The sequence below is a fragment of the Somniosus microcephalus genome, chromosome 31 (genome assembly GCF_052327205.1).
Source record: "Somniosus microcephalus isolate GS21.2 chromosome 31, FLI_Smic_1.0, whole genome shotgun sequence".
Taxonomy (NCBI): Eukaryota; Metazoa; Chordata; class Chondrichthyes; order Squaliformes; family Somniosidae; genus Somniosus; species Somniosus microcephalus.
In genome coordinates, this window is record NC_141017.1 from 19,646,335 (window position 1) to 19,666,991 (window position 20,657).

The following is a 20,657-nucleotide window of genomic DNA, read 5'->3' on the forward strand; positions in this document are numbered from 1 at the left end:
AACAAAGGCATGGATGAGCGGATGAGATTTGGAGATTACAGTTATAAGGGAAATTTAAAGAAGTTGGCTTGCTTTCTTTGATAAAGGGATGTTTTCAAGGCGATGAAGAGGAACATCACAGTTGCTTGTGACAGGCTTGGTTGTCAGGATATTGGCAAAGCCACACTCGCTGGCCATCTCCAGCTGCCCCGAGAAGGTGGTGGCAGGTCAGCTGTTGTCATGGCTCTTACCACTGAGGAGCTTGCTAAGCCACTTCAGAGGTCACGTAAGGTCAACCATGTAGTGTGGGATTGGGGTCAGCTGTCGGCCAGACCAGGTAGGGGTGTCAGGTTCCCTCCTCTGAAGGACATTAGTGAACCAAATGGGTTTTTATGGCAATCAGTGTTCTCTGGGGCCTGCCCTAAAATACCAGAACGCGAGCAAACTACTGCGGATGCTGGAAATCTGAAAGAGAAACAGAAAATGCTGAAAGATTTTCTCTCACCACGGATGCTGCTTGACCTGCTGAGTGTTTCCAGCGCCCACAGTATTTTGCCTTTGAGTTAGTGTTTAATTCACTGCCGTTCTCTTCCAGCAAAGCCCACCTTGAAGAAGTTCTGCTCTTCGCTCCTACAGGATTACCGTTTGTCTCGTTGACCTTGTTCAGCTTCTTTGCCAAATCCCCAGCTCCTTCCAGTTCTGGTGAAAGGTCATCGAGCTGAAGCGTTAACTCTGTTTCTCTCCCCGCAGATGCTGCCTGACCTGCTGAGAGTTCCAGCATTTTCGGTTTTTACCCCTAAAATACCAGATTTATTGAACTGAGTTACTGTCTCTGGTGAAGGGTTCACGGGACACACATTAATAAACATGAAAGCTGAGAACAATAAGGCAAGTCGGGCAAAATCTGTGAGTGAACACGATAGAGATTTACAGAACAGGAGGAGGCCAGCGGACGATTGTCTCTTTGCCAACACTTCGCCAGCGTAATTGTGGAACAGGTTCCAGAGAAGACCACTGAGGCAAACCAGGCATCCGGGTTCAAGAGGCAATTAGATACATTTCAGGAGGGCGAAGAGATCGGAGGGCATGGTGAGAGGGTGGGTCAGTGATACAGTGAGAGGGTGGGTGGGTGGGTCTGTGATACAGTGAGAGGGTGGGTGGGTGGGTCTGTGATATGGTGAGAGGGTGGGTGGGTGGGTCAGTGATACGGTGAGAGGGTGGGTGGGTGCGTCTGTGATACGGTGAGAGGGTGGGTCTGTGATACAGTGAGAGGGTGGGTGGGTGGGTCTGCCATACAGTGAGAGGGTGGGTGGGTGGGTCAGTGATACAGTGAGAGGGTGGGTGGGTGGGTCAGTGATACAGTGAGAGGGTGGGTGGGTGGGTCAGTGATACAGTGAGAGGGTGGGTGGGTGGGTCAGTGATACAGTGAGAGGGTGGGTGGGTGGGTCAGTGATACAGTGAGAGGGTGGGTGGGTGGGTCTGTGATATGGTGAGAGGGTGGGTGGGTGGGTCTGTGATATGGTGAGAGGGTGTGTGGGTGGGTCAGTGATACGGTGAGAGGGTGGGTGGGTGGGTCTGTGATACAGTGAGAGGGTGGGTGGGTGGGTCTGTGATACGGTGAGAGGGTGGGTGGGTGGGTCAGTGATACAGTGAGAGGGTGGGTGGGTGGGTCAGTGATACAGTGAGAGGGTGGGTGGGTGGGTCTGTGATATGGTGAGAGGGTGGGTGGGTGGGTCAGTGATACAGTGAGAGGGTGGGTGGGTGGGTCTGTGATACGGTGAGAGGGTGGGTGGGTGGGTCTGCCATACAGTGAGAGGGTGGGTGGAGCTGAATGATATTTTGACAAGGTGGGTGGGTGGAGCTCTAACAGATCCTAACAGTAACTGGTTGACATTTCTGACAGCTTTTCTTCAGTTAAAAGGCTGAAACAAACCTTCTGATAATATCTCGCTGGGAATTCCTGATCCAAGTTGCTGAAATAATTTTGTGGAAAATGGAATAGTTTACTCAATAGGAACTGAGTGACAGTAATCTCCCAATTCTGAGTGGAGATAGACAAACTGAAGAACATTCTGCGGTGGGTGGGCCAGTGACACAATCGCTTCTAGTTCCTTCCTGTGCCATTATAGCATCTGTTTACTAAAGGGCTTGAGCAGATAATATCTGTTAGTGCTGCAGAGTCGAGGTTGTCGTGCAGACCTTATTGATTTCTGACGGAGCCTGACACCATCAGCATGAAAACAGCACAACTCTCACCCTTACTGAGTAAGTCCTGCTTGTCAACCGTGTGTTAGAAGCAAGTTGAAATGCTTATCAGCTGTTAGTTGTAGTCAGAGAAGGAACAACTGGATCGGAGGGAATGATGAACCGATAATCGTGTTTTATTGCACAAGTTTGTACGTTGCTGGAAAGAAGGAACTGGAGAGAGGCACAAAGTCTCCTTGGGTTGAAAGAAAAGAGGAAGAAGTTAGCAGGAGGAATATGTTTGAGGCAATCACTAAGTAAAAAGCTGGATCACTATGGGAGATCATAAAAAGGGTTAAAGGGATCAAGACAACAAGATCTTGCATTTATATAGAGTTTTTAACTTAGTAAATCGACTCAAGGAGCTTCACAGGAGCGTACTCAGACTAAAATTGAAAAGGAGACCTAAAAGGTGACCAAAACCTTGGTCAAAGAGGTAGATTTTAACCAGCGCCTTAAAAGAGGAGTGAGAGGTAGAGAGGCGGAGAGGTTTAGGGAGGGGTTTCAGAGGTTAGGTTGGCGGTTGAAGGCACGGCCGCCAGTAGTGGAGCGAAGAGATTGGGGGACGCACAGGAGGCCAGAATTGAAGGAACGCAGGGTCCTCGGAGGCTTTTGGGGTTGGAGGAGGTTACAGAGATAGGAAGCAGTGAGGGGTTTGAACCAATAGATGAGAATTTTAGAATTGAGGCGTTGTTGGATCGTTAGCCAATGTAGGTCAGAGAGCACAGGGGTGATGGATGAATGGGGTTCGGTGTGAGTTAGGATATGACCAGCAGAGTTTTGAATGATCTGAAGCTGGTGGAGGATGGAAGAAGGGAGGCTGGCCAGGAGTGCATTGGAATAGTCGAGTCTGAGGATAAGAAAGGCACAGGAGAGAGTTTCAGCAGCAAATGGGCTGAGGCAGGGCGGAGACGGACAATATTACGGTGGACGTAGACGGTCTTTGAGATAGAGAGGATAGGGGGTCGGCAGTTCAGCTCAGGGTCAAATAGGATGCCAAGGTTTCATACGGTCTGTATCTGCTCCGACGATGCCACCTTCCACACCAGTGCTTCCGACATGTCTTCCTTTTTCCGTAACCGAGGATTCCCCTCTACCGTGGTCGACACGGCCCTCGACCGTGTCCGTTCTATCTCCCACACTTCTGCCCTCACCCCTGCCCCTCCCTCCCGGAACCATGATAGGGTTCCCCTTGTCCTCACCTTTCACCCCACCAGCCTCCACATTCAACGGATCATCCGCCACCATTTCCGCTACCTCCAAAGTGATCCCACCACCAAACGCATCTTCCCCTCCCCTCCGCTTTCAGCATTCCGTAGGGACCGCTCCCTCTGGGACACCCTAGTCCACTCCTCTATCACGCCCAACAGCCCTTCCCCTTCGCCTGGCACCTTCCCGTGCAAGCGCAGGAGATGTAACACCTGCCCCTATACCTCCCCCCTTCCCACTGTCCAGGACCCCAAACACCCCTTCCAGGTGAAACAGCGATTTACTTGTACTTCTTGCAATCTAGTATACTGTATTCGCTGCTCACGATGCGGTCTCCTCTACACTGGGGAGACCAAACGCAGATTGGGTGACCGCTTTGCGGAACACCTCCGTTCAGTCCGTAAGGGTGACCCCGAGCTTCCGGTCACCTGTCATTTTAATTCACCGCTCCATTCCCACTCAGACCTCACCGTCCTTGGCCTCTTGCATTGTTCCACGGAAGCTCAACGTAAACTCGAGGAACAGCACCTCATCTTCCGATTAGGCACTTTGCAGCCTTCTGGACTCAATATCGAGTTCAACAATTTCAGATCATAACCTCAGCCCCTATTACATTTTTACTTATATTTCTTTCCACCCCTTTGTTTTGGGTCTTCCCTTTCCCCCCACCCTTTCCTTTTTTTTTTCTCTCTCCCACATGGCAGCTGTTTCTCATCCTGCCAGTACGCTTCACACCTAATCTCAGCCGTCTTTGTCTCCTCTGTCCTATTACCATCTCGTCTGGTTTTGAATACCTCTTAATGTCTCTTTTACTCCTTTTGTTCTATCGCAGCCCTGCCTTCGATCTATTTTATTTCCTTTCCAGTTTTGAAAAAGGGTTTCGACCCGAAACGTCAACTCTAATTTCTCTCCATGAATGTTGCCTGGCCTGCTGAGTATTTCCTGCATTTTCTGTTGTTATTTTGCAAATGGTCTGGTTCAGCCGCAGACAGTGGGTGGGTGCGGGGGGGGGTGGGCGGGGTGGCAGGATCAGTGGCCGGGGAACGGAGATTTTGATGGGGGCCGAAGACAATGGCATCAGTCTTCCTAATATTTAATTGGAGGAAATTGTGGCTCATCCAGTACTGGATGTCGGACAAGCGGTGCGACAAATCGGAGACAGTGGAGGGGTCCTGGGAGGGGGTGGTGAGGTAGAGCTGAGCGTACTTGTGGAATCTGCCGTTATGCTTTCGAATGATGCCGCCGAGGGGCAACATATAGATGAGACAATGGAGGCAGTCAAGGATAGATCCTTGGGGGACTCCAGAGGTAAAGGTGCGGAGTCGAGAGGAGAAGCCATTGCAGGAGATTCTCTGGCTATAACTGGATGGGTAAGAATGGAACCAAGTGAGGGCAGACCCCCTCAGCTGGACCACGGAGGAGAGGCGTTGGAGGAGGACGGTGTGATCCACCGTGTCAAAGGCTGCAGACAGGGCGAGAAGGATGAGGAGGGATAGTTTACCACTGTCACAGTCACAGGATATCATTTGTGACTTTGATTGGGGTCATTCCAGTGCTGTGGCAGGAGCGGAAACCAGATTGGAGAAGTTCAAACATGGAGCTGCGGGTCTGTTGGGCATGGATTTAATAGGCAACAACACGTTCAAGGACTTTGGAGAGGAAAGGGAGGTTGGAGATAAGACTACATCTGGGGTAGTGCTCAGTTTTGCTCTCCATATTACAGAAAAGATATAGAATTATTGGAGAGAGTCCAGAGGTGGGTGACAAGGCTGCCTGTTAAACTTGGAGGGCTGAGTTACAGGAAAACATTGTCTGCCCTGGGACTTTACTCTCTGGGGAGGAGAAGGATGAGGGACAGTTGATGGCTAAGATTTTCATGGGAAAGGAGAACTTGTATCTAAGGAAGTTCTTCATTGTCAGTGGAAAGGAAGCTACTTGGGCCCCATTTTATTAAGTGGACAGATCACCAGAGCAGGTAATGGAATCAGAAAGCAATGGCGAGTTTTAAAATAGGAATGGTTGAATTCCTGTTATTAAATAGGATTCAGGGCCATTAGTTCCAGAATCACAGTAAGGAACTTGATGGGAGGTTTGGAAGGGCAGGGTAGATGGACCAAGAGTCTTCTCCTGGCCAAAACATCACTATGTCCACATCACCCAGTATGTCTCGCAGAGACAACACCATCTGGTCTTGGCGTGATATTATGTTGAAGCATCAAATGGGCCTGACTCGCACGGAACAAAGTGTCCTGTGCAGTCAGCTCCAGAGGTTATATCGATGTCCTTGGAAGGGTACAGAGGTGAGCAACAAAGATGCTATGAGGAAGGCTTTTAATAAAGTTGGAATAAAAACAGAATATGCTGGGGATACTCAGCAGGTCAGGCAGAATCAGCACCTGCTGTCCGAAAAAATGGGGGCAGTGGTTATGATCTTAAATGGTTGAACTCAATGTTGAGTCCAGAAGGCTGTAAAGTGCCTAATCGAAAGATGAGGTGCTGTTCCTCGAGCTTACGTTGAGCTTCATTGGAACAATGCAATAGCCCGAGGACAGAGAGATCAGAGTGGGAATGGAGCAGAGAATTAAAGTGACAGGCGACCTGAAGCTCGGGGTCACCCTTACGGACTGAACGGAGGTGTTCCGCAAAGCGGTCGCCCAATCTGCGTTTGGTCTCCCCAGTGTAGAGGAGACCGCACCGTGAGCAGCGAATACAGTAAACTAGATTGCAAGAAGTACAAGTAAATCGCTGTTTCACTTGGACATTTTTTGGGGAAAAGTTGAATCTTCAAGGTGTCCTCATTGAATTTGTTACGATTCTGAAGAGATTTCACCAAAACCTATTCAGGCAAATTGTTCACTCTGGGGATGGGTTCAAATACCAGTTAAAAAAGAGGAAGTTAGGAATGAGAATGGAATTCAGGGGAATCTTTTCACAATGTAACAGAGTTTGCGGAATAAGCTAACAAGGAAGGTCTTTGAACGGATGGTCTAAATGGGCTCAGCAGAGATTAAGATGTATTTCTGTAGAGAAAAGAGTTTGAGGGATGTGATGAGAAGGTGGCAGGGGTCGTTAGGATGTTGTCTGAGAATGGGTAAGTATTGATCTTCTAAACACAGTTTCCAAAATGGAGTCTCCCTGCCACTTTCAAACCTGGTGTGGTTGAGTATTAATTCCATACCAGGCGGAAGACGGTAGTCATCCTTAGGAAACCTCCTCCTGACTAAAGTTGATCAGACACGCTCCCTAATAACTGGCTAAATTTGGTGGCTTTAGACACTGGGCAAAAACCAATTTCAACTCAAATAAATAGAAAACAGAATCGGGGGACTGGTGTGAAACCAGCCAGCGGCAAAGTGCACTTTCCCTTAGCAGAATTCAGTTAGGGAAGTTGGAGATTAATCTCCATGGGGATCAGCATTTAGGCAAAGAAGCCTGCTCATTTCTCAAAGCGCAAGCCCAAATCTCACTCTGATATATTTGGTAGTGACTTGCCACATAATACCTGGCCGCTTCTCTTTATGGTCTAACAGGTTATGGGTGCCACCACGCAGCCTAAAGCCATGCAGGCCAGAGGAACACACGTTTGATCCTCAGTCGATGCAGAGTTGGCTGATCGGGGCTGGGCCAGCAGTTGAAGGGGTTTGCTACAACTTGCCTCGGCCCCCTGGATGAGGGAGGGGGGAAATGGTCCAGGTTTCCTGCTTCTGCTCACTATCCAACGAGCCTCCCCCCGCTGCCCCCACCCGCTTCTGCAAACAGAGTGTGTGAGTGTGAGGATTGGGTGAGGATAGGATCAGGCTCCAACTGCGATGGTCCAAGTACCTGCTGGAACCCTGCTCCCAAGGCTCGTGCAGGAGGAGTGGACCATGTAGGCGGGTTGTCACGCACGGACCAGCAAAAAGAGAGAAACTCAAAAAAGAGAAATGAATACGTTAATCTGTTGCTGTTTAATAATAGGATCATTTCTATGACATTACCGGAGCCCCTCAGCCTTATAAATCACTCCCAGTCATCAGATTCTGTGTGCATTGAGTCCATGGAAGATGATAACAGTTTTTAAGCACATGAAGTAATTATTGAGCTGAAGATGTCTAATATTGAACCCTTTCTCTCCCTCACCCCTCATCCACCGCCAGTTTTCTGCATTGGTGCAATTTCGGGCCAGACGGGGCTCCTTTCCTCAGGACATCAACTTGGGCATAACGATGGGCACAGCTCTGGTAAGTAGCTAACAATAAACTGCTCATTAAGAAAATGTGACGTTATTGTTATAACATAATGACGTTTCCACATTGTAGAACGTATAGAAAATTCTACTTTTGAATAGGTGTTCGTGAAGCCTAAGTGTAGGCCTGAGGTTGCCCACTTGTTAAAGTCCATAACTGGAAAGGGTCTACAGTCCACGATTTGCATTAGTCATGCGGAAAACTCATTTGAAAACCTCGGTAATCTTAAAAACTAACGCCTCTGCATCGTAAGATTCAGCGCAACTTCTGTTTAAACATGAGACATTGATGTCCAGCTTATACCTATAATATGGGAACAGTAGCACAGTGGTTATGTTACTGGACTAGTAATCCAGATAATTAATTCATGAGACATGAGTTTAAATCCCACCATGGCAGCTGTGGAATTTGAATTCAGTTAATTAAATAAACTGGAATAAAAAGTCCGTGTCAGTAACGGTGACCATGAAACTATCGGATTGTCGTAAAAGCCCATCTGGTGCACTAATGTCCTTCAGGAAAGGAAATCTGCTGCCCTTACCCGGTCTGGCCGAAATGTGACTCCAAGACCCACAGCAATGCGGTTGACTCTTAACTGCCCTCTGAAATGGGCCAGCAAGACACTCAGTTGTATCAAACCGCTCGGAAAAACTGCAGCAGTTCAAGAATGCAGCTGACCACCATCTTCTCGAGGGCAATTAGGGATTGGCAATAAATGCCGGCCTTGCCAGCGACGCCCACATCCCATGAATGAAGAATTTAAAAAAATAGTAAAAATATTCCACCTCTGCGCACTTCCTGTCCACAGAACCTTACTCCTTGTTATAGCATCATAGAATGGTGCAGCACAGAAGGAGGCCATTCGGCCCATCGTGCCTGTGCCAGCTCTTTGAAAGAACTCTTCCATTAGTCCCGCTCTTTCCCTGCAAATTATTCCTTTTCAAATATTTATCCGATTCCTTTTTGGAAGTTGCTGCTCAATCTGCTTCCACCACCCTTTCCCGTGGTACATTCCGGATCATAACAACTCGCTGTGTGAAGACATTTCTCCTCATCTTCCCCCTGGTTCTTTTGGCAATTGTCTTGAATCTGTGTCCTCTGGTTATCGGCCCTCCTGCCAGTGGAAACAGTTTCCTCCCTATCTACTCTATCAAAACCCTTCATGATTTTGAGCATCTCTATTAAGTGTCCCCTTAATCTTCTATGCTCTAAGGAAAACAATCACAGTTTCTCCAGTCTCTCCACATAACTGAAGTCCCTCATCCCTGGTACCATTCTAGTAAATCTCCGCTGCACCCTCTCCAAGGCCCTGACATCCTTCCTAAAGTGCGGTGCCCAGAATTGGACACAATACTCCAGCTGAGGCCTAACCAGTGATTTGTTGTCACGTTTTATGTCACACTTCTCTGTCTGCTTTTCCCACTACAAATTCCTCAGTCCAGATTTATAATGAAAGCTGCCTATGTAAACTTGTCACGGTTTAATTACACCTTCCCACCAGTGCTGGCAGTGTAGCGCGTCATGTTTGTATCGCCCAGCAACTTCGCTGTACTACAGAGAAACTACTGTGCTCCAACCAATTCTTGTTTTCCTCTTTCCAACTTGTTCTTAATGTTTCCATTTTTTATTTTTTATTTGTTTTCATGGGGTGAAAAGCTAGCATTTATTGCCCATCCCTAATTGCCCGTGAGAAGGTGGTGGTGAGCCGCCTTCTTCAACCGCTGCAGTCCGTGTGGTGAAGGTACTCCCACGGTGCTGTTAGGGAGGGAGTTCCAGGATTTTGACCCAGTGACGATGAAGGGTCGGCCGATATACTTCCAAGTCAGGATGGTGTATGACTTGGAGGGGAACTTGGAGGCGGTGGTGTTCCCGTGCGCCTGCTGCCCTTGCCCTTCTAGGTGGAAGAGGTCACGGGTTTGGGAGGTGCTGCCGAAGAAGCCTTGGCGAGTTGCTGCAGTGCATCTTATAGATGGTACACACTGCAGCCACGGTGCACCGGTGGTGGAGGGAGTGAATATTTAAGGTGGTAGAGGGGGCGTTAACAGTAAATAATGATATAAAATCTAATATTCTATAAAAATAAGGACAGAATGCATGAGTTTAAAATGAGGACTGATTTACGCCTGTGCGCCTTGGTCCAATTGCCCTCACCCTCTGGTGACCTTTCACCTGGAGATTACACATGGTCTGGACTCGCCACGACCAATGACACAGGGGTCAATTAGTCTACATGATACTCAGCTGGGTGAATCTCTGCTTGGGGAGGAAGGGCTAGAGGGGATGTGGGCTAACGTTTGTCACTTTGATGTCCCAATAAATAGGGCACATTTCTGCCAATAACTGCACAGTCGACAGGACTGTTACCCTGCGACATCATAATCTCCTGCCTTTCTGTCTCATGCCTGCCATTGCGGGATTGCTGCATTGTTAAAAGGCACTGAATTCAAGTCCCACTCCAGAGACTTGAGCACAAAATCTAGGCCGACACTCCAGTGCAGTACTGATGGAGTGCAGCACTGTTGGAGGTGCCGTCTTTCGGTGGAACCTCTCAGGTGGACGTGAAAGACCTCATGGCACTATTTTGAAGAAGTGCAGGGGAGTTTTCCACAGTGTCCTGGTCAATATTTTGCCCTCAACCATCATGATAAAAACTGATTTTCCGGGGCCTTGGAGTGTGAGGCAACATCAAGGCCTGGGAAAATTGGCCTTCCCATCATTCTTCCAGTGAAGTTACAGCAGATGAGCAGGAGAACCTCCGTAGACAATCCCACCCGCCCTCCCCGCCCCCAACACTTGAAGGGGACCTGAGAGTTCTCCCGGTATCTCAGCTTCCGTTTGGTTCCTCAGCCAACACCGTCAGTGCCACATCTACTGGTCATTCGCCTCAATGTTGTTGTTCAGGCAATACCGGTGCAAAATGGCCCCGTAATTGCCTAGATAACGACAGTCACTGCACGCCAAAAGTAAGTTATTGTGTGTAGTGCTAAAACACGTTTTCACACGATGAGCTAATCATTCTATCCACACATGTAAAGGATTTGTATCTGTACATCCCTACCATAGATTGCCTAGCGTCATCTCTAAAGTTCTAGAAATGAACTTACTCAATTCATATTACAATATGCTCACTGGCTTTCATTGTTCAAAGGTTCTCCTCCTCTCAGAGCCCTTGACCTTGCCTCCCACACCAATCCTGGCGCAAAAACCCCTTCAGCCCGGCCTTCCGCCCCCATATATTTCAAGCCTTCTTGTCGTCCGAGTGCAGCCTCTCCTGCATCAAGATCCACTTTCAATGAATAAGTTTACCATAACCCAAGGGGAGGGAAGGCCCCTGCGCTGTTACCTTGCTTTTCACCCTTATCTCATTTCTATTACAAGTGAAGGACGTGCACCGATCTGCAGCTGTCCCCAGCACAATGAAGAGCAACTCCAACCAGGCCACAGTTGAGCACGACAGAACGAAGAATGGGAAAAACAAGAGCAACGGAAAAGGTTACCGACGTCGCCTAACTTGCACCAACCAGACCTGTACATATTCATCGCCCAGTGCCAGAGCATCCTCTCATCACTGAAACACAGGGGGCAGCTTTCAGCGTCACCCCCTTGGCAGTAACCTGGCATCGCCTGCCCCTTGTAGAACCTGCCCGATTTTGAAAGGATCATTAGGAGCAGGAGCAGGCCATGCGGCCCCTCGACCCTGCTCCGCCATTCAATCAGAGACTGGCTGATCGGCCCCTCGCCCCCCCATTGCTCCATATCCCTTGAGACCCTCACCTAACAAAAATCCATCAGTGTCAGTCTTGAAAGCTCCAATTGGCCCCCAGCATCCACAGCCTTTTGGTGGGAGAGAGTTTCAGATTTCTAACGCCCTCTGTGTGAAAACAGATTCCTAATTTCGCTCCTGCACGGCCTGGCTCTCTTCTTCTCTTAGGCCATCCCTCGGGCCTGAGGATGACTTGCTGCCCGGCTCTAATTTTAAGATGACGTCCCCTCGTTCTTGATCCCCCCCCCACCAGAGGAAATAGTTTCTCCGAATCTAACCTAGCGAATGCTTTAAACATTTTAAAACACCTCGATCAGACCGCCCCTCAATCTCCTAAACTCAAGCGAATACAAGCCTCGTTTATAGAAACATAGATACATAGAAGATAGGAGCAGGAGTAGGCCATTCAGCCCCTCGAGCCTGTTCTGCTATTCAATGAGATCATGGCTGATCATCCAAATTCAGTACCCTGTCCCTGCTTTCTCTCCATATCCCTTGATCCCTTTAGCCTTAAGAAATATATCTAACTCCTTCTTGAATATATTTAATGAATTGGCCTCAACTGCCTTCTGTGGTAGAGAATTCCACAGGTTCACCACTCTCTGGGTGAAGAAATTCCTCCTCATCTCAGTCCTAAATGGCTTACCCCTTATCCTTAGACTGTGACCCCTGGTTCTGGACTCCCCCGCCATCGGGAACATCCTTCCTGCATCTAGTCTGTCTAGTCCTGTTAGAATTTTATAAGTTTCAATGAGATCCCCTCTCATTCTTCTAAACTCAAGCGAATACAAGCCTCGTTTATGCAACCTGTCCTCATAATTTAACCCCCCCGCCCCCTCTCCACCCCCGCCCCCCCCGCCCCCCTCCCCCCACTCCGCCCCCCCCCCCCGCCCCCCGGTATCATTGATTTCAACGGGATGACAATAGGGCGGGTTCCTCATCAGCCGGATGATCTGCTCTGCCTGGCTGTTGCCAAGGCGATCAAGGTGAAAGTTGCCCCCAGTAATTTCAAACAAATTCAGTCTGTTTGTTTAAAGGTTCCACAAGGCTCCTTAGCTTGTGTTTCTCAACCCCTTCTGTGTGTTGCGTCAACATATTGCACAAGCGTACAACCACCTCAGTTCTCCTTATTGCATCCAACGCCATTGCGTTTCGCCCTTTTGTAAAGCCCGTGCATTGTACAATAACCGCATTTCACGGTATGACCTTCCTGTTGTGGCAAAAAACAGGATGTTGCACCAGGGAGCAATAGTGCGAAAGATCTCCCTGGGTAAGAGCAACAATTTCTCCCTTCCTCCAGCTCACTTTGATCAGCGTAAACATTCACTCGATCAATGTACAGGAAACTCTTTTTTATCTGGCACCGACGGGACCAGCGTGGTGCCGGTTGATCAAAAAGTCCGGATTACAGAGAGGTATACTTACTAAGGTACGAGAGCCCCGTACACGGCCACAGATCCAGGCGTCCCTGTTGCATTGCAACAGGTGCAGGAACCCCGGTTACACGGCAACAGATCCAGGAACCCCGGTTACACGGCCACTAATATGAAGTAAAACTTACCTGAACCTACTCCTGAATTTTGCCGGTAAAGAGAGAGTTTCCTGTAGCAGACACAGGAGCTCAGCACAGACGGGTGCATCACTGAGAATCAGTGCAAGCCAATTGATCGCATTCAAAATGATGATCACTTTTGTGCTGTACTATGGAAAATAGAATTGCCAGATGAAGAAAGACCAGGGCCCATCTAGTTCGCCTTCTATCATCCTGGTAGTTGCACAGTACAACAATAATGCAGTTGTTAACCAATCACAGCGATCAATCCCAATCAATGAGTCTACAACAGACCCAGACATGAGGCGAGGAAATCCCCCAGTGGTGGAGAGCTTTGGGAACCAGAGGTCCAAAGTCGCCTGTCCCTCCCAAGCAATGCCTCACTCACCACACGTGGCAAATTTGGGAATTATATACGATTCATGTTTTCTCTTTTGTTCGGTCGCAGATGAATGTCAATTGGAACCCCGTATATGTGCTGACAATGGTCGCTGTCACCCAAAGCCTAATGGTCACTACTGTATCTGCACTGGAGGAAGCGAGCAGCATAACAACACAAAACCCTGCCTAGGTAATGGATTATTTTGCTCATTGTTATCAACATTGGATTGAATGGAATTGCTCTCAGACTAGAAGGGGGGGAAGTGTAGAAATTTAGGGGGGAAAAGTGGCAAGCGTAACATTTATTTTTTAAAACCCCTTGGTTTGCCTTTTTTGACCAACTCCCCCTCCTCCAAACCCACCAATCCATCTAAAGGCACTGGGAGTGGGAACCCCCGAAAATGGGTGTGGGGCTTGCAGTGCACGGTTAGCCCACGGCCGCTCGTTGCGTTGCGGACAGCACGTTAAGTTTGCGCTGCCTGCTGCAGTGCATGATTGATGCGTGCAGGCCCTCCACGCAGTTGATTGGCTGCACGCATCAACAGGGGGGTTTGATATTGCCAGTGGCCAGCGCTGCTTAAAGGCAGCCTGCACCTCTTAAAGGGGAGGTGAACTGCGGCTGCAACAAGTCGTGGGAGTCATTTGAAAACTGAATCTGTGCTGTGATACTTTGAGCAATGGCTGAACATGTGAGAGAGTCAGCACCAATGCATGGGAGGTCTTGGTGGAAGAGGTGGAGAGAAGGACAGATGTCTTGTATCCACAGGGGGGCAGGAGGCCCTCCAGACAGATGCCCAGGGAGCAGTGGGTGGAAGTAGCGGCGGAAGTCAATGCCTGGATTGTTGCTCCAAGAATATAGATGCAGTGCAGGAAGAAATTTAATGATCTCACACAAGTTGTCAAGCTGAGTGAATTCATCTTCAAATGGCCTATCCTACTAACTGCATCACTAGCCTCATTCCCCTGCTCAATTCTCTACACACCATCACCCACCTACCAAACAATCTCCATCAATCAGGACTCAAGCCTAAAATTAATATGCTTTATCTCACCCTCACACACTTAGCACTACTACAAGCCTCACACCCACAGCTCACAGCTCGTTGCATATTGATTGACGTCATAATCTGCCTGCTTTGCATGCTGCCCATGGTTATTAGGTGCACACACACGCACAAACCCCTTTACCAAGATGGCGTCCGGCGCACTTCCTATTAGAAGCGCTCTCGGACGTCATTTCTGAGCGTTAGGAGGCCACGTAGCGACTAAAAAGCGGGCGCTACAAAACCCAATTTCTCCCCCACAGTGTCTTAGTGCCGTACACTTGGCAGCCATAAGCTTCCGTTCAGCATGGACAAATTGATATTGCATGAGTCTAAGACAGTAAATAGTGACGGACTGTTTGACTACAAGGGCAGCACCACACCCAACTCTGTCCTCACCCTACTTCCTGGCAAAAGTTACTGAGCAGCAAACAAGAGCAGGAATGCTGCTTGATTCCTTGCGCCATTTGTTTCTAAGTTACCCTTTGCCTCGCTGATCACCCCTTTTGCCTCTGTCTGCATTTTCATGTCAAGCATCTTCCCCTTTCTCACTGCAAAATTGGCAGAGGTCAATTTTCTCCCTCTATTTTACTTGTAATTTGTGGGTTAATTCATGTTTATTTTGTCTGACTTTATTTGTGTTAGGAAGATATTTATCTTGCATGCTCAGCATTACACTTTTAAAGGTATTATACGTGTCCTCTCATGAAGTGTTGTTCAGCAACATAACCTAGGTATTGCTTCAGTTGTACAATGTATTGGTGAGACCGCACCTGGAATACTGCGTACAGTTTTGGTGTCCATACTTAAGAAAGGACATACTTGCTCTCGAGTCAGTACAAAGAAGGTTCACTCGATTAATCCCGGGGATGAGGGGATGGACATATGAGGAGAGGTTGAGTAGATTGGGACTCTACTCATTGGAGTTCAGAAGAATGAGAGGCGATCTTATTGAAACATATAAGATTGTGAAGGGGTTGGATCGGGTGGATGCGGGGAAGATGTTCCCGATGATGGGTGAAACTAGAACTAGGGGGCATAGTCTTAGAATAAGGGGCTGCTCTTTCAAAACTGAGGTGAGGAGGAACTACTTCACTCAGAGGGTGGTAGGTCCATGGCATATGCTGCCCCAAAAAGCTGTAGAAGCTACGTCATTACATAAATTTAAAACAGAAATAGACAGTTTCCTAGAAGTAAAGGGATTTGGACATGAGTCTAGGTCCGGATCGGTCATGGCCCTGTGGGTAGCGGAGCGGGCCCAGGGGCCGTGTAGCCTGATCCTGCTCCTATTTCGTGTGTCTAATTCTGTTAGATTCAGGAGATGGTTCTGTGATAGTGGATTGGTGGTTAGGATCAGATCAGCCATGATCTTATTGAATGGCGGAGCAGGCTCGAGGGGCCGATTGGCCTAATCCTGCTCCTATTTCTTATGTTCTTATGTTATGTTCTAATCCATTTGCCTTAGATGCTCTCTCAGTTCTTTGGGCATAACCCTTTCAAAGTTGTACACCTGACCCCCGGTCGTAAGTATATCTAATGGCCAGCTCATGTTGAAGTTAATCATTCTTCTTAGTAAATTATTTAGATTTGCTCAACTTTTGTCCTTATGTGCCATGCAGCTGGGCTGCTTCCTAGCCTATAGCAGTGCTATTCCAAAAGTAACCCCTGAAGCTCAATGAGGGTAGTCTGCATTAACAACAATGAAAACTTGCATTTATATAGCGCCTTTAACATAGTAAAATGTCCCAAGGTGCTTCACAGGAGCAATTATCAAACAAGATTTGACACCGAGCCACATGAGGAGGTACTAGAACAGGTGGCCAGATACTTGGTCAAAGAGATCAGTTTTAAGGAGCGACTTAAAGGGGTGGAGAGAGGTAGAGAGGTGTAGAGGTTTAATCACCTTCTGATTCATCCCTTGCTGCTGTCAGACCGACACAGCTTTGTAGCTTAGGAATACAAACCCCAGGAGCTACAATGCTTGGAGTAGGCTGGAGTTATACCTAGCACAAAGGAAGATGGTTGTGGTGGTTGGCGGTCAATCATCTCAGCCCCAGGACATCGCTGCAGGAGATCCTCAGGGCAGTGTCCTAGGCCCAACCATCTTCAGCTGCTTCATCAATGACCTTCCCTCCATCATAAGGTCATAAATAGGGATGTTCGCTGATGACTGCACAGTGTTCAGTGCCATTCACAACTCCTCAGATAATGAAGCAAAACCTGGACGACATTCAGGCTTGGGCTGATAAGTGGCAGGTAACATTCGCGCCACACAAGTGCCGGGCAATCACTATCTCCAACAAGCGAGAGTCTAACCACCTCCCCTTGACATTCAACGGCATCACCATCGCCGAATCCCCCACCATCAATATCCTGGGGGTCACCATTGATCAGAAACTTAGCTGGACCAGCCACATAAATACTGTAGCAACAAGAGCAGGTCAGAGGCTAGGTATTCTGTGACGAGTGTCTCATCTCCTGACTCCCCAGAGCCTTTCCACCATCTACAAGGCACAAAATCAGGAGTGTGATGGAATACTCTCCACTTGATTGGACGAGTGCAGCTCCAAAACAATCAAGAAGCTCGACACCATCCAGGACAAAGCAGCCCATTTGATTGGCACCCCATCCACCACCTTAAACATTCACTCCCTCCACCAATGGTGCACCATGGCTGCAGTGTGTACCATCTACAAGATGCACTGCAGCAACTCGCCAAGGCTTCTTCAGCAGCACCTCCCAAACCCGCGACCTCTTCCACCTAGAAGGACAAGGGCAGCAGGCACATGGGATCACCACCACCTCCAAGTTCCCCTCCAAGTCACACACCATCCTGACTTGGAAGCATATCGCCGATCCTTCATCATCGCTGGGTCAAAATCCTGGAACTCCCTCCCTAACAGCACTGTGGGAGTACCTTCACCACACGGACTGCAGCGGTTCAAGAAGGCGGCTCACCACCACCTTCTCAAGGGCAACTAGGGATGGGCAATAAATGCTGGCCCTGCCAGCAATGCCCACATCCCATGAATTCATAAAAAAAGACCTCAGCCAAGGTGAAGGTAAGGGCGTTATAATTGATCTCAATAGCCCTGGGTTAGGCTTCTCACTCCTGATCACTATCCACGAGCCCGACTTGAAGTGCACATGTTCAGACGTTGAGTAAGCATAAGATTGTGGTATCCTCCATGGTTGAATAGGCTACTGCCGCTCACCGTCAAGGTGCACGCATGGAAAGTAGCAACTTGGATGAGGTACCGGGTGGCAAGTAGTACCTGTGGTTGTAATCATATCGTAGAATCATCCAGCACAGAAGGAGGCCATTCAGCCCATCGTGCCTGTGCCGGCTCTTTGAAAGAGCTCTCCAATTAGTCCCACTCTCCTGCTCTTTCCCCATAGCCCTGCAAATTTTTATCCCTCCTTCAAGTATTGATCCAATTCTCGTTTGAATCTACTTCCACCGCCCTTTCAGGCAGTGCATTCCAGATCATAACAACTCGCTGCGTAAAAAAAGAAATTCTTCTCATCTCTCTCCCACCCGACCTTCCCCAAGGTTCTTTTGCCATTTAACTCTGTGTCCTCTGGTTACCGATTCTCCTGAAGAATTGGCGCCTTCTCGGGAGGATTTGGACAGCATCGAGTCTAGGAACGTGGATATACTTCTTGCGTGAGCTGGGTTTGCTTTGTGAAAGCATTGGTCTCAATTGTGTTCATTGCTCGAGTCCTACATGGAATAAAACCCCAGCTGATTTATTGTTGGATTCTGTTCTCATTGCAGAACTAAGCTGCCCTTCTGAACAGAAAGATTTAATCACTAAAGGGTGCTCGCCAATGCAGGTACGTCACTGGTTGATTGATTCTGTGTCTATTTATTTCCAGTTTTATCCCCTCCTTTACTGAAGGTGCTGATTCATCCCTGACACGGTCTCATGTCCACTGGCAGACCCTTGACTAACTATTCAGTCCTCACCCATACGACCAGCCTGCTGGTTATTCGACTGTGGCGGCATCACACCTGAGTCTGATCCTGTCACTCGCCCAATGATTACACACAAACATTCTCAAACAACTACATTGCTCTCAGGAGCAGAAAGCTCTGGCCAGTGTTTTTCATCTTTCTCCGCCCCGAAAAATGCTAAGTTCATTTAACTCAGTAAATACCAGGAACAAAGCTTTTACCTTCCTACCTCCTGCGGCACTAAAAATTGCACTTATCAAATGGACCATTGGGCAGCTATCTTTATGGCCCAGAAATTCGGGTCTGAGGCTTCCCGCGGGTGCAAGCCCCCGACCTGCACTTACCTAGCGCGCCGACCGTTGCGCTGTGGGCCCGCGTGGGATTCCGATCCTGGGCCTCCTCCAGCTGCCGGCGCGCAGTGCTTGCATATCCCAGGGGCGCAGTTAGTTCAATGCATCCCCTGGGATCACGTGGGCCATGGAGAGCCAATGGGAGCAGGGAAATGCCCATTCATAAAATTGACAGGAAGAGCTGTCAAACCTATAAATACTATAAGCCCCAAAACATCACTAAAACTTCAAATGAATTTTTTTTTTAAATCACATTTTTAAAATAACTATAAATTACATAAAATAACTACTTTAAACAATAATTTAAATTTTTGAAAAAATTAATTACATTTTCTAACAGGGCTAAAAATAAACTTACCTTTCTTTAAAGTATTTAAACCTGTGGAAAAAATGTTTTAATTTTAATTAATTCACTACTTACCTTGTTAACAGCAGGCCTTGCGCCTGCTTTTTACATGTGTAACTGCTGGAGACTTACCCTCCCGGAGAAACCTGCAAAAAAAACGTAAGTTCCAGGCGCACGCGCTGCCTCTCCGGCGCAAGCGTTCGACCGCTGAACCCCTTCCTTTAAGGGAGCGGAAGTGCCGGTTTCCCGCGCATGTGCAGTGCATGCACGAAACTGGCACTTCCGTTGGGCCTACGGTTGAGTACCCTGTGCGTACTCACCCGTGGAGACCCGAATTTCTGGGCCATTATGTGTTTTAGCTGCACATTGTTCCCCATTACATTCACTACTGACCTCTGATGGTTACAGCACAGAAGGAGGCCATTCAGCCCGTTGGTTTTTGCACCAACTCTTTGCTAGAGCTAATCCTGCCCTGCTCTCTCCCAATAACTCCCTCTCTTTCAAACATTCATCCGATTTTTTCTTAGCATTTCAACTGCCGAGGCCCTAAGTTCTGGAATTCCCTCCCTAAACCTCCCCACCTCTCCACCACCATACACCTTTAAGACGTTCCTCTTTGACCAATCCTGGGATCTGGTCGTCGCTGGCAAGGGCAGCATTTATTGCCCATCCCTAATTGCCCCTTGAGAAGGTGGTGGTGAGCCGTCTTCTTGAAACGCTGCAGTCCGTGTGGCGAAGGTGCTCCCACAGTGCTGTTAGGGAGGGAGTTCCAGGATTTTGACCCAGCGACGATGAAGGATCGGCCGATATACTTCCAAGTCAGGATGGTGTGTGACTTGGAGGGGAGCTTGGAGGTGGTGGTGTTCCCACGCGCCTGCTGCCCTTGTCCTTCTAGGTGGAAGAGGTCGTGGGTTTGGGAGGTCTTGCCGAAGAAGCCTTGGCGAGTTGCTGCAGTGCATCTTGTAGGTGGTACACACTGCAGCCACGGTGCGCCGGTGGTGGAGGGAGTGTCCTTATTATCTCCATGTGTGGCCCAGTGTCAAATCTTGTTTGATAACGCTCGTGTGAAGCGCCTTGGGACGCAGTGCCAAAGCATTCCATGACCCAACAATCCTCTGTGTGAAAAAATGTCCCCTGTAAAAGATAAAAAAGGAACTATTTTCACACAGAGGGTCTTTCATGACCTCAGGATGTCCCAAAGCACTTTCCAGCCAATGAAGTACTTTTGGAGTGTAGTCATTGTTGTAATGGAGGAAATGCGGCAGCCATTTGGAGCACAGCAAGGCCCCAACAAACAGTAACGTGGTAATGACCAGATAATCTGTTTTAGTGATGTTGTTTGAGAGCTAAATACTGACCAGGACACCGGGGAGAACTCCCCCTGCTCATCTTCCGAATAGCAGACTGATACCTGGGATGGCAGGAATGACGTATGAGGAGAGATTGGGTCGATTGGGCTTATACTCGCTGGAGTTTAGAAGAATGAGAGGGGATCTCATTGAAACTTATAAAATTCTAACAGGACTAGACAGACTAGATGCAGGAAGGATGTTCCCGATGGCGGGGAGTCCAGAACCAGGAGTCACAGTCTAAGGATAAGGGGTAG

At 48.4% G+C, this 20,657-nt stretch overlaps 1 protein-coding gene across 2 annotated transcripts in view; it reads left to right on the forward strand.

Moving 5' to 3' along the window:
* The first annotated feature begins 2,141 nt into the window (after window positions 1-2,141).
* The window catches only part of LOC147097607 (adhesion G protein-coupled receptor E3-like), a 113,146-nt gene continuing 94,630 nt past the window's right edge, over window positions 2,142-20,657 (forward strand). Inside the window, exons 1-5 of one of the 2 annotated variants that reach the window (XM_085971578.1) lie at window positions 2,142-2,244; window positions 7,569-7,652; window positions 11,037-11,150; window positions 13,422-13,544; window positions 18,176-18,234. In XM_085971578.1, the coding sequence (XP_085827704.1) occupies window positions 2,214-2,244; window positions 7,569-7,652; window positions 11,037-11,150; window positions 13,422-13,544; window positions 18,176-18,234 (411 nt within the window). In that variant the 5' untranslated portion in view covers window positions 2,142-2,213. Of the gene's footprint in view, window positions 2,245-7,568; window positions 7,653-11,036; window positions 11,151-12,421; window positions 13,545-18,175; window positions 18,235-20,657 lie in introns of those variants that run through there. The other variant, XM_085971577.1, reaches the window with a different exon arrangement.